The sequence below is a fragment of the Prionailurus bengalensis genome, chromosome D2, assembly GCF_016509475.1.
Source record: "Prionailurus bengalensis isolate Pbe53 chromosome D2, Fcat_Pben_1.1_paternal_pri, whole genome shotgun sequence".
NCBI lineage: Eukaryota > Metazoa > Chordata > Mammalia > Carnivora > Felidae > Prionailurus > Prionailurus bengalensis.
Genome location: NC_057351.1, coordinates 82,168,344 through 82,180,858, shown reverse-complemented (window position 1 = coordinate 82,180,858; position 12,515 = coordinate 82,168,344). Strand labels below are relative to the sequence as shown.

The window sequence follows — 12,515 nt, the reverse complement described above, 5'->3', positions numbered from 1 at the left end:
CGCATAACCCACACCCACATGCCTTGCGACAAACAGGCCAAGGAAGTCGCTGAGAGGAGGTCCAGCCGTTGGATGCTTTCTGAAGTTCATTGCAGGGCACTCACTTTAGAGGCTCCAGGTTTGCCTGGGCAGGACAGCAGGTCAATGCCCGGGACTTAGAGAGATGCAGGGGGGGTGGCCCTTGAGCTGTGGGACCCTCGGCAAATTAAGAAAGAAAAAAAAATCTGGAGCCTCAATTTCTCTATCTGCAGCTTGAGGATAGTAAGAGTGCCTCCCCTGGGAGGCCGTCCTGAGGGTCAAGGAGAAAATCCAAGTGAAGTGCAGAGAATGTTAGCATTTGCTTAGAAGCAGGAGGACACGTGGACTGCACGCTGACCTCGCGCCGTGACGGGTGCACACTCATGCGCTGAATGAACGAAGGGATGATGAATGAATACGATGTGCCAGAACCCTCGATTTATGGAATGTCTTCTCTGGAACACCTGATGTCCTTTCACGACAAAACCGTTTCCTTAACCATCACTACCAGCCTGAGCACCGCCCCCCCCACCAATAAACAGCAAGTGAACCCCCAGAAAGGTGTAACCGTTTAATATGAAAGTAATTCTCAGTGTCCAGGAAAATTCCATCCTAAAGCTTTAGAGTAAATGCCACCCACCCATCAAAAGGTGTGCAGATCTCCATCTGAGGTCCAAATAAGTCAACAACAAGAACTCCTTGATGTCTTTTCTTATCGGTGAGATTAAGACAATTCCATTTCTAGTTAAAAACGAATTCATCCACAAACTACACTGAGCAAAAGAATCTGAAGTATCACCATCATTTTTACTAATAAGAAAATGATTTTTATACACTCAGCAACTCCCTGTAAAACAGAGAGGAGCTTGGAGTTGTTTATTATTATTATTTTGCCACTGGCAATTAATTTTTCTGATTTGTTTTATTAGTTTGATGGTTGGGCCCAAGATGCAGAATATCTTTCCAAACCAGTGGACGGACGTAAGAAAATTATTTCGGTGCAGTTCCTGGCGAATCGCGATGATGAATGGCGTGGTAGGACAAACTTATTCAGACACACATTTTTCAGTAGTGGCAGGGAAAAGGCTGAAAAATTACTAGTAAATTGCTTTTTGTAAAAATGCTCTCCCTTTCAAATTTTCCCTGGGAGGAAGGTCTTCTGCAGAATGATGGGACAATACAGTCTGACACAGCTGGACAACAAAGGCAGCTCAAGAATGACTACGAGATAAGACTGAGGGTTAAGATTTAATTTTCTCATTAGACCCCCATGTCCCCCATACCTTCCCCACACCAAGTCCTTTTGTGTGCATCATTCTAACCTGTTGGGATAAGTGTCTGTAAAAGATATATATTATCTCTCCTTAGCAGGCCTTCTCTATCCCACCCGCCATCCAGAATCTCGTCTTCCCAACACAGAGCCAGGATATGATGCGGCTCTAGTCTGTTCCCTTCCTGTAATGCTCTCTCCAAAACTGCCCAGTGTTTCAAGTGTCAAATTACAAAGGCCTCCAGACATCCTCAGCGCCCAGTAAAGCCTAACAGCCAAAGAAGGCTTATTCTCTGTCTTCTCCAGACTACCTAGGAGAGCGACTGTTTGGGGGTAATTCTGTTGTCAGAGGAAACACAGATGTGGCAGTGGCATGAGGGTGTGGCTCCCTCCTGGCTAGGCATAGAGCCGGGTCATTTCCAGATTAGCCCTTCGAAACAGGCACCTTCCAGAACACCCATCCCCCACCCCGGGAGCCGGGACATTGCCATCTGTTCTCGGCCATTCACCTTGCTGGAAGGAAGGCCCTTCCCTTGCGGAGACACACTCCAGCCATCGAAGGGGAATGGTCTAATGTGGTGGTTCTTACCTGGGGGCGGCCGTGTCCCCCTCTCCCCAGGTCACTGGCGCACGGGGAAGGTGCTCCTGTCTAATGGGCAGCAGCTGGGATGCTACTGAACATTTCTACGTGCGCAGAAGAGCACCCCCACCAAACAGTCATCCGGCCCCAAATGCCAGGCGTCCCAAGGCTGAGAAACCCTGGTCCGACCTAAAGCAACTTCGGCAGAGCTCACTTCTGCTGCCCTCCAACGTGACTGCCGGTTCATCCTCATGGCATAAGTGATGACATAATTAAGTTCTCTCTAAGCCTTCTGTTCAGTAACTCTAGCGGAGACCTGCAAAGTGCCAGGGCCAGTTTGCAGAGTCCCCAGGCTGCAAGGAGCGGCAGTTCTAGAACACGCTCAAATGGGGGCTCTGGGCTTCTCCCCACTTTTTGCCTTCGCCGGACGGTCATGCCCAGTGTCATGCATTCCGACCCCAATAAGAATCAAGGATGTGGGGAGGTGCCTCTCTGTTGGACACCTGAGGTTATGGGAAACAGCATGAACTCAGACATCAGGGAGATCAGGATCCTGCTCCTGCCTGTATGTCCGTCCTACTTGCTGTGTGACCTTAACAAGTGACATAACCTCTCTGAACCCCACTTTCTCCTTGAAATGGACCACACGGCACTAAAGGTGTTAGGTATAGTCTACACACATCAGCGGAGCCCCGGGCGGCCCATACCCTCACCCACCTCCTGTAACATTTCCAGAAAAGTGCTCCTGGAGGTTTCAGTATCGGGTTCATGGGCTCCCCCCCCCCCCCGGACAGCCCAAAGGGCCTGGGCCCCCTTCTTGTTCATCTGGCTCACGTCTGTGACCTTGCCTCTCTGGACGTGCTGCTCTAAGGCCAGGGCCCTGTACACCCCGGTCCCTCCCATCTGACTGTTTTCTTCCCGAGCGCTAACTCACAAACAACATAACTATTTTCTTCCTTTAAGTTCGGCCCTCCAGAAGATTCTTCCACGTGCAGTGAGCAGCTGTGAATCTGCCTGATACAGTGAAGGCACTTACCCCACGGGTATTCCCCAGAGGGATCATCGGCCACCTGCACCTTTTTAGATGCATTTAATAATTCAGCCCAAGATGAATCTGCATGATTAACATAAAGCCTTGTGATTTTATTTTCTTTCGGGATTCAAATACTGAAACAACCACCATTGTTTTCGTTTTCAGAGGTTGGGATCAAAACACAAAACTTGATTCTAGAATGAATAATTTCTTTTTTTTTTTTTTAATGTTTTTTTTTTCAAATACCACTCTCCATAGAATCAAAGAACAGAGCTGCTAACACGGTCTTTATCGATGCAGGGGAACCCATGTTCTTTCTAGGGTTAGTGTTAACCCATTAGAAGCAAGCCACACCGCAAAGATTAACCGTTTCTGGTGTTCCCATAGCAGTGTGCCCGTTGTCCCATGGCGCCCGTGTTGGCAAAGACAGACAAAGAGGTTTATTTCCCTCCTTCATCGTAGGGCGCTCCACATGGATCTCTCTGATCAGGACCTAGCCTCCCCAATAAGAAAACACCAATTCTCCTGGATTCCAGTAATAGATTAATCACGTCATCCTCAAAAAACTAGTAAAAGCCCAAACCGAATAAGATGCATTTGGAAAGCCATCTGCCTATGAAGTGGAGGCGTGTATGCAAAATGATAATTTGAAGGCAGAAGAGGCAGCATCGTTGGGTTTCTTGATGAATATAGTAAAACAGGTTTGTCTAATGGGGAAACATGCATTACTATCAAAAGAAACGAGTGTATCCCACATGGAAAAGCAGGCAGGCTTTAATATCGGAGAAGCATCTCAAGCTGTGCCTGCCAGCGATTCTCCGCCTGTCTGATTTTCCTTAACAGAAAGGCCAACCTCACCTGTTTAAAAGTGATTAGGAAGCAGGCAGTAGCGAGGTGAGCTAGGAGCTGTGTGTGCCTGTGCTCGCGTGTGTGTTTCCGTCCCACTGACGCCTGTGTTGATGTTTCTGAACGCAGGAATCATGGTCAGTAAGGACACCGGCAAATGCGTACTCACGACGTCAGAGAGCGAAGTCGAACCTGCCGCCTGCCTGGCCCTGGAGATGAGATACGCCCTGGATCCCAACCGGCAGATTAAAAAGCGGAATAAAGCCCTGCAGGTGCGCTTTAAGGATATCTGCGAGGCACAGAATGAGCAGAGGGACTCACGGCTCGCGGCGGGACAGCCCGGCGAGAAGCGGGAGGCGAAGCCCGTGTCCTACAGAGCAGCCTACCGCAAATACATGACCGTGCCCGCGCGGAGGGCCATCCCCAATGTCACCAAGAGCACAGGCGTGCAGACCTCGCCGGACCTGAAAAAGTGTTACCAGACCTTCCCCCTGGACCGCAAAAAGGGGAATCTCAAAAGCATCCCGGCTGCGGATGCCTTTAAAAGTCAAAACAACGGGTTTGTGGCGGAGAAGCAGGAGGAAGGGGCGGGGGAGGAGGCCCGGCCCTGGGGTGCCGGCCGGGTGCACAAGACGGCGGCCTCGGTTTTCCATTCCGACGAACACGTGAATGAGCTGGACCAGCCTGCCGGGCTCAACTGCGCAGAGCCAGGCGAAAACCCTGATGCGCCCGGCTGCCGAGAGGAGCCTCTCCAAAACTCCGCTCGGCCTTCCTCCCGGGAGCCCGACCACCAGCTGCACGGCAGAGCGAAGCACGGCAGGGCGACCCCGGACACGGAGGAAGCCGCTCCGCCAGCCCACGGGACGGTGTTCAAAACGGAGGTGGCCGCCGTTTATGCACCTGCCCCCGGCGCGAAGGCCCTCGAGGCCGCCTTGTCAAACTCTGCCACCGCGAGCGAGTGGCCCCTGTGCCCGGCGGCCGACCAGGAGCGGGGGAGAGCCTCGCGTCTCAACGGGCTCCAGGGACCCGTGGCGGCCCGCTCGCCCCCGATGCAGTGCCTGTCCCCCGAATGCAGCGGGCGGCCCACGCAGACCCGGGCCCCGCCGGGGGAGGACGGCCAGCCTTGCGCCGCGGCGGCCACTGCGGGTGGAGAATCCCGACAAATCGTGCCTCACACGGAAGTCGTCGACCTGAAAGCACAGCTCCAGGTGATGGAGGACCTGATCAGCTCAAGCCAGGAAACCATCAAAGTGCTCTTGGGGGTCATTCAGGAGCTGGAGAAAGGAGAGGCCCACCGGGAAGGGTATGTATGCCCACGTTTCCCCTGAAGCCATGCGGGCTCATCCCCCCGCGCCCAGCCCACCCAGGGTCCCTCGGCAGCCTCCAAGGCCCAGATCCTTAGTGAGACTGACATTTCCTCATTTCTGCGCAAAGGTGATAGTCTGAGGATGGCGTGAGCTCAGAGGGGCCCCGAGGTTATTGTATGATGCCAGACATCACTGCGTACTCGCCGTGAAGACTGATTTGATGGTTGGCGTTCAGCTGCTTGGCCTGGAATTCAAACCATGTGCCGATAGTTTGAATGAATGAATTGTTGGGTCTTTCTGTTGTGTGCCCTGCGATGCAAGGTTGATGACCCTGAGGACGTCTCACAGGGTAGGCCAGTCCAAATTCTCTAAATCAGAAGCTCCTCGCCTCATAGGAATCGGGTTATGGTAGAGAACAGAACTGAGGTGGCGTTCTGCAAAGCAAATGCTGACTTGGTTATATTAAATCATTGGAAGAACATTGATATTTAGGGCTAGGGTTTCCCACAATAGGGGAGATGTCTCTCTGTCCTTGTGAGGAGCTCCTAGAGGCAATGCCCACCCTCGGGCAAGCCCTGTCTGTGTGTCACGAGGAGACGTGCCTTTCCCCGAGTGGTCTTGTGCGTGCATTTGCACCATAGGGGGAACCAGACCCAGTTAGCAGCCTGAGCTGTCAGGCATTGACATCAGATTGCTGAACTTTGTTCCCCATCTTTTAAACTGTGCAGCAGCAAACTTAAATGAGCTAACGATAGGATGCTAGTCTTGAGCCCTTAGCTAGGAAGGCTCGTATGGGTCTGGCAGCGGGCTGTGCTGAAACAAAAGTTCCATGCTTCTCGAAACGGTGCCCACGGCTTACCAGCCTTTGTCTTCACTGCCGGGCTTTCTCTTTCCCGTTTCCCCCTGACACTGTCTGGATTCCCTCCCGGCAATGGTCTGGAGGTGGGATCGGAGTACCCCCACCCCCACCCCTGCGGCCCCCACCCCGGGTCGAGTGAGCTAGTAGCCAGTGTGAAGGTAAGCCAAGAAATGTACCGTCAGGGCACAAACCACGTGGTGCCCAGTTTCCTCAAGAGGATTGCTGTGGTTTAGTTATAGCGTTTGCGGACCACAGACAATGCGGAGGACACAGTCTGTGTGTCCCAGGGCAGCAGGTGAGGCTTAAGCCCTGGGCCCGGAGGCTGGCTTCTCCCGCTTAGCACAGGTGGCTCATCCAGTAGGGAGCAGATTCTCAATAACCCCACCCCCTCATACGAAGTACTGTTTGCAGTCGATGGTATTAAGCTGCTAGGCAGTCATAAAATAATCTAACAGGAGATTAGCAGGAGCCTAAGGTTGCAGGATGTTTTCAAAGGGCCTTTTTCAGTCTTGGGTTTACATCTCCATTTTCATCCCATTTCAGTCATTTAGGCTTGACTCCGTGCACAGCCAAAAGCAACACATTAAGGTGGTTCTGCAAGGGGTCTGTCGATCGGTAGACCACATTCCCACCGAGGAATTAAAAGCCCAAACGGGCCCCGATCACTGCCTTTGAGGCAGCTTGGAGTGACTGAAACCAGACAGCAAAACAGGAAGAACCCAACATCACTAGTTGGGGGAGGGAGAAGAGTCGCCAAATGGTGTAAAGCCACATGCATATGCTAATGTGTATGCTCGCGAGGGTCTGTGCTGAACTAAAAACTGCCGAGGCTGAACACCCACGAACACCCCACGAAAGGAGAACCACGTTATACATGTAGGCTCCACACACTATCAGATCAAGTGTGGACACTGGTTGTAAATGGGATCCTCTGAGTTCCCGTCAGTGCTGTCGGTCTACAGAGCCGTGCACTTAAGAAGGCACCTCGAGGTGGGAATTAGGACTCTGAGGACCTGCACTGGGGCATGCACTGCCTTGTTTCTCTCTGTGCCTTGTTTCTTCACCTGGGAGTTGGGAATCATCACACGTCCTGCAGATGGAGGGGACAGGAGGATACGGGGTGACCTTCTAATGCGGTTCGCCCAGTGCCGGGCGCATCTGAATGGGACTGATTGGTCTTGCTGGGCAAAGGTGTTGGAGAACACTTAGCAGTCCCACATCTGAATCCAGTGTGATGAATGTACCCTCCACACTCTCGGCACACAGGCTGCCATCAATATTCTTCCTACAAGCCCTGAGCTGTTCTGTCCAATACAGTACCCAGCAGCCACATGTGGCTATTGAAATTCAAACTCAAGTTAATTACAATTGTAAATTCAGTTCTTCAGTTGCATTGGCAACACGGCAGGTGCTCAAGAGCCACGTGCACGGACTGGCTCCTGCACAGGACACGGGGCACTGCCATCGTCCCCAAAAGTCCGTCAGTCCGTCGTCACCCCAGTATCCCCCACAGTGCTGGGCTCCTAACCGTGTGAGCGCTGGGCCCCACAGATCAAGGGAAAGGGTGACCTGACTTTAGAATCAATGCCCGGTCTGGCCGCTGCCTGTGCAGCACAAGCTCACTGCAGGAAGGCAGTTCTGTATCCTGGTGAATTCCCACATCTCTTCCAGATCCTTCATTTCCAAACCTGTGTCTCTGAGTCCTCTGGACTCAGGTAACAATGAATCAAGTGCTTTCAAACTCCAAGGCCACCCTGAGAGTGGCCCTCTTCCCCATGCCCATGGTCATTAATTTGGCCCAAACTCAAATTTCCATCACTCTTTTGTATGCCGGAATCTGAGAGGACGGCAGCCTCACAGGTGGACAGAGCAGGGTTCTTGTCCACCCCTCTCCCGGGTATCTGGGTCCAGCGCAGAGTGGGAGGATGTAAGACAGGTCTGCTGGCACCTCTTTAACAGCTGGTTCCGGGGGTGGGGGTGGGGAATAATAGCATTTGTTGATTTCCACGGCGTCAATATTGCTACTGTGGCCAGTTGCGACCAGCTGACAAAATCCTGACAATTTCACATTCTGCTCCTCTGAGCACCAGACCAGTCCTCTGAAGGGCATGCACCAGGATCGTCACTTTAAAGAAGGAATTCACAGGACTTACTTTATGTCCTCAACCTAAGCCAGGGAAGAGGTGTTACCGTTGCACCTCATGGTAAAAAATGAAAACTCAGTCTACTTTACGTAGATTATCATATACTCACTGTATAATAACCTGACAGAGAATTCCATGGCCAAGTTAAAATATCAGTAGAGTTTTCCTTGAGAAATATTCTAGCGTTTATAAAGTCATCGATAGTGGGGAAGACCCAGAAGCTGGGTAAAATCAATTTCTCTGTCCACCTTCCACCCCCAAATGAAGCACAGGCAGCCTGCTTTGTAAAGAATTTCCCTGCATCAGGAGAAAGCTGGGTGAGGACAGGCAGCTTATGTGCACCTCAGAGCCCACGACTTTGAATCCCAGTGGAAAGTTCTGCCTCTAAACCCGCCCCTCACAGTGAGGCCACGGGCTTGCCCTGGGGTATGATGTTAGGACAGAGCCAGGGAAGAGCCAGGACTCTTGAAACGTGGCCAGTGGCCAACTTCCATCTCTCGAAGTACCCTGAATGTGTGACCTTTTAGTAGGACTTCTTTTCACTAGTGAGCGGTTCACACAAGCTCGTTGAAGCCGTTCCTCTGGGCATGGGGATGCCTGTGTCTCCAACTCAACCGCATTTAGTAGCTTCCAAATTGTTTTCCATGAGACTCATTAATCTCATCTGCTTACGTAGATTCCCAAAAGGTCTCGCAGAGCGTTCTCAGCTTAGGGAAGTTACTTAATCTCAGGCAGCTTCCATTTACATCTTCTACCACAGGCTTCTAGAAGCATAAGGACGGTGCCTCCAAAGCTAGGAGCAGACACCAACGCACGGCGGGCACTGAGGAGCGGACACGCCCTAATATGAGCATTTCAGAGGACGCGTTCCATAAGCGGGTAGCTGTGAAAAAAGTATTCAGAATCACGCCCTTTAGTCCCTGTCAAATCGCTGGGGCGGTTCACTGAAATCGCTCGCTTTATGCAGTACGGGCGGGATTTGGTCACTCTGCTTGGATGAATGCCAAGAATTATTCTGCTTATTTCAGAGCTCTCAGTATTATTCTGGTCTCTTCCCAGGGAGTTCAGGGTCACACAGACTGCCTCAGTAAGCCGTTAATGTAGTCGTTGAAGGCTGAACCAGGCCAACGGGGCACTGAGTCTAAAATCTCAACTACTTCTAACAGTCGTGATTACCCAGAGCAGCTGTGGGCTGCTGGGCAGGGGCCCCTGGGACCCACGGGCTGTGGGTCCCAAGTGCTCACAGCGTGCGCTCCCCAGCCACTGTGGTGGGCACTCCACAGGGAGACGGTTATTTACTTCCGAGTCTGTACCCCACACGTTTAGTGTCTTCATGGATTCAATGGCCAGTGACAGTCTAATGATACTCTGCTATTCAGAGAAGACCCGAAGACGACATGAGGGGCTGTATTTGTGCTGTCAAGCACGAGGGCAGGATCTGTGTTTCCCCGAAGTTAAGTAGGTTCTTTCGCTGGTCACAAGTGTCCCAACATCACCTGGGTGTCACCTGCAGGCCTGGGTGTTGGCGGGGAGGGTGGGGGGGGTGGCTGGAGAATGGGGTCACAGCAGAACCCAGGCCACGCTGGGCCCTCAGATGTGATGGATGGACAGAGACGAAATCTTGAAGCCCCCTGAAGCATCTGTACTGAGTCAGAGCGAATGTGGGACCCTCCCTGAAAATGAGAAAATCCTAACTAGCCTAACTAGCCCAAAACAAACTAGCCCAAGGGGTCCGGCAGTTTGCAGGAAGGGCCGTGAACCCCGTGACTGCTCCCGGGGTCCTGTCCATCCTGTTCAACCTCACCGAGAAAGAGTACTTCTCTGTGACGTGAGGTCCGGGGGCACGCGCGCGTGCACACGCGCGCACACACACACACATACACACACACACACACACACACACACGGGGGAGAGCAAAGAAAAGTAAGCCAAGGGAGTCCCCCTGAGATCAGGGGCCCTTTGAGGGCAAGTGCTCACAGCAGCTTTGAAGACAAAGGAAGTAGAAATAAAGACCTGAGGGCGGGAACAAGTTAATGCAAACCCAGCGTGGAATCCTGTGTGGTTTGCTCAGCTCTGTTTTCTTTTAATCACTAAAGCAAGGCGGCCGGCCACACACCGGGTGAGAGTATGTGCAGATACTCATGTCTAGGGGAGAGAAAAAAAAAATCAGGCTTTCGGGATCTATGTTTATTTGAAGACCTCAGAGTCACCTTTCGACGTGGCAACTGGTGGCACGTTTTTCCTACAAAGGGCCAGACAGTAAATATTTTCGACTTTGATGATTCAGCTTTGCCACTGTATCATGAAAGCAGTCACAGACAAGATGTGTCCACACGAGCGTGGCTGTGTCCCCGTGAAACGATACGCAAAAACACGCAGTAGCCAGATTGGGGCCATTAGCAGAGTTTGCCGACTTGTGCCACGCGGTCTTGTAAATGTAGGGACCACATTTACTCAACTGGAAGCCAGGTCAGTAGATGGGTACGGGACAGTCCCAGGTGTGTGACTGCCAGACAGGTGTAGCGTTCACTCGCATGTTCGGAAGGTCTATACATATGGGAGTTGTTGAGCCCTGTGCCAGGCAAGGAGAGCATACAAGTCGAACGAAGCGTTCCCAGCTCACTGGCGGTCAGTTTGTTCAAGCCTACGCCTGACTGTTTGTCGGCCCACACGACCTTCAGAATTCTGCTTGTGAGCCCCGCGTATCTGTTATCCACACATATGTCATTTGTGTGTATAACACATACACGACAGCATTTCTTTGAGACCTGGGAAAGGTCTCACTCCCCTCCTCGTAGCAGGAATAAGAGGTCATTACAGCACACAGTTGTGCCCCGTGACTTGCTTCCACCTAGAGACTGATGCTAGATGGACAGAAGTGATACAGTCGTTTTATCTTATGTCCCTATGTTGACAGATCACTCAGAACCAGGCACCCTTCAGAAGGACCTGTCAGGGGATGAGAAATCTCTCTGAATTTGCTTTCATTATCCATGCCCAAACAGAATAAATACTGCACCACAGTTACAGTGGGAGCATAAGGGGGCAGCTTAAGTCACACAGCAGAAAGAACCAACGTGGAAATCTGTGCGCCACTGCGGCAGGCAGGGCATGAACGCGGGACTCGCCAAGGTCTCAGTGTGAGATTCTGTGAACTTCCCGGAGCCCCACTCCAAGAGGCGAGGGAAGAGCTGGGCCTTCCACCGGGTTGGAACGGCCACATTTGGAAGAGAGCAGGTGGGTGGCATCATGGTTCCACAAACGATGCTTGTGGGTCCCCTCCGGAATGAATGCTGTGGGCCACCTTCCCAGAGGTCTGGCACGATGCATCACAGAGAAGCGGGGAGCTGTGAGCACCAAGGAGAAAGCAGCACCCAGCGCAGAGATCAGGAGCAGAAAGGTCCTTTTTCCCTGCCAGACGCACCCCTGTCCCTCTGCACTCCCTGCTTGAACGGGATGAAAATGTCAGCACTTCATTTTCTAATGCTCTCGATAAGTCAGTTTCGGTGTCTCTGCACACGTGTCCTATCCCAAACATTGCAGCCAGCCGACTGAGGTCTGCCTCCTGCTCCCTTCGTTTTTCCATTTTCCGGGAAGGAGATCGGGGTGGGGAGGGAGCAGAGAGGGACGACCAGGGCCCTGCAGGCAGCCAGTTCTGAGTCGGCAACTTTGCTCTGCCCCTCTCTCCCCTGGCTGTGCTTAGGCACGGCTGTTAACCTCTCCGAACCTCAGCCTCTCACTCTCTAAAAGTGGGCTAAGACTACCTGCTTGGGGGCTGCTTTTGCAGATTAAACGAAATACGGAGGACAAGGCTCTCAATCCAGGACTCGGTTAGCAGTCAGTAAAAGTTCCGTCCCCTCCTTGCTTTGTTACTACTGAGAAGCACCCTTCCAAGTGCCAACATGCGGAGAGGTTAGGTAAGCAAGGCACCTTCAGAGAGCTTCTCCTGCTTTATTATACAGGCTGGTTTATTTCTGAAGGTGAGGAGGGGTGGAGGGTTACCAGGGGCGACCTCAGCTCTGTACTCATTTTCGGAGGAGTGCACAGACCAAGCGGAATTGGGGTCACGGACAGGCGGGGTTTGGAGTCGGGAAACACGGGCTGGTCCTAGCTCATCCTGGCCTGGCCTCTCTCAGATACATGTTCCCCTGTAAGGGAAGGACAGTCAAGATGAGACAGGGGCCCTCACGGCTCCTTTCTGCTCTAAGAACAAATCCTCCAGGGAGGCCAAAGAACAACCTAATTTCAGCCACTGCCCGAAAATACATATAAAAGTTTACAAAGGGAGAGAATCAGGCAACACAACCCTCTCTGCAGAAGTCCTTCAATAAATGCGTCCAGGGAGCCCAAAGTCATAATTTGTCCCTGACACTTCATTCCGTAGCTCTTCACCTGCTACAGATGCTGGAATTGGCTTCTGTCCTTTTCAGCTGCAATCCTTTGAACAGATTTCAGGAA

The 12,515-nt window shown here is 52.1% G+C and overlaps 2 protein-coding genes across 5 annotated transcripts in view; one reads left to right on the top strand and one right to left on the bottom strand.

Annotated features, from left to right (window-relative positions):
• Positions 1-12,515, bottom strand: part of DOCK1 (dedicator of cytokinesis 1) — a 530,259-nt gene that overhangs the window by 268,544 nt on the left and 249,200 nt on the right. The window lies entirely within an intron of this gene.
• The window catches only part of INSYN2A (inhibitory synaptic factor 2A), a 58,680-nt gene that overhangs the window by 15,381 nt on the left and 30,784 nt on the right, over positions 1-12,515 (top strand). The window contains exon 2 of the mRNA XM_043597864.1: positions 3,877-5,050. Coding sequence (XP_043453799.1) covers positions 3,882-5,050 — 1,169 coding nt within the window. The 5' untranslated portion in view covers positions 3,877-3,881. The remainder of the gene's footprint in view (positions 1-3,876; positions 5,051-12,515) is intronic.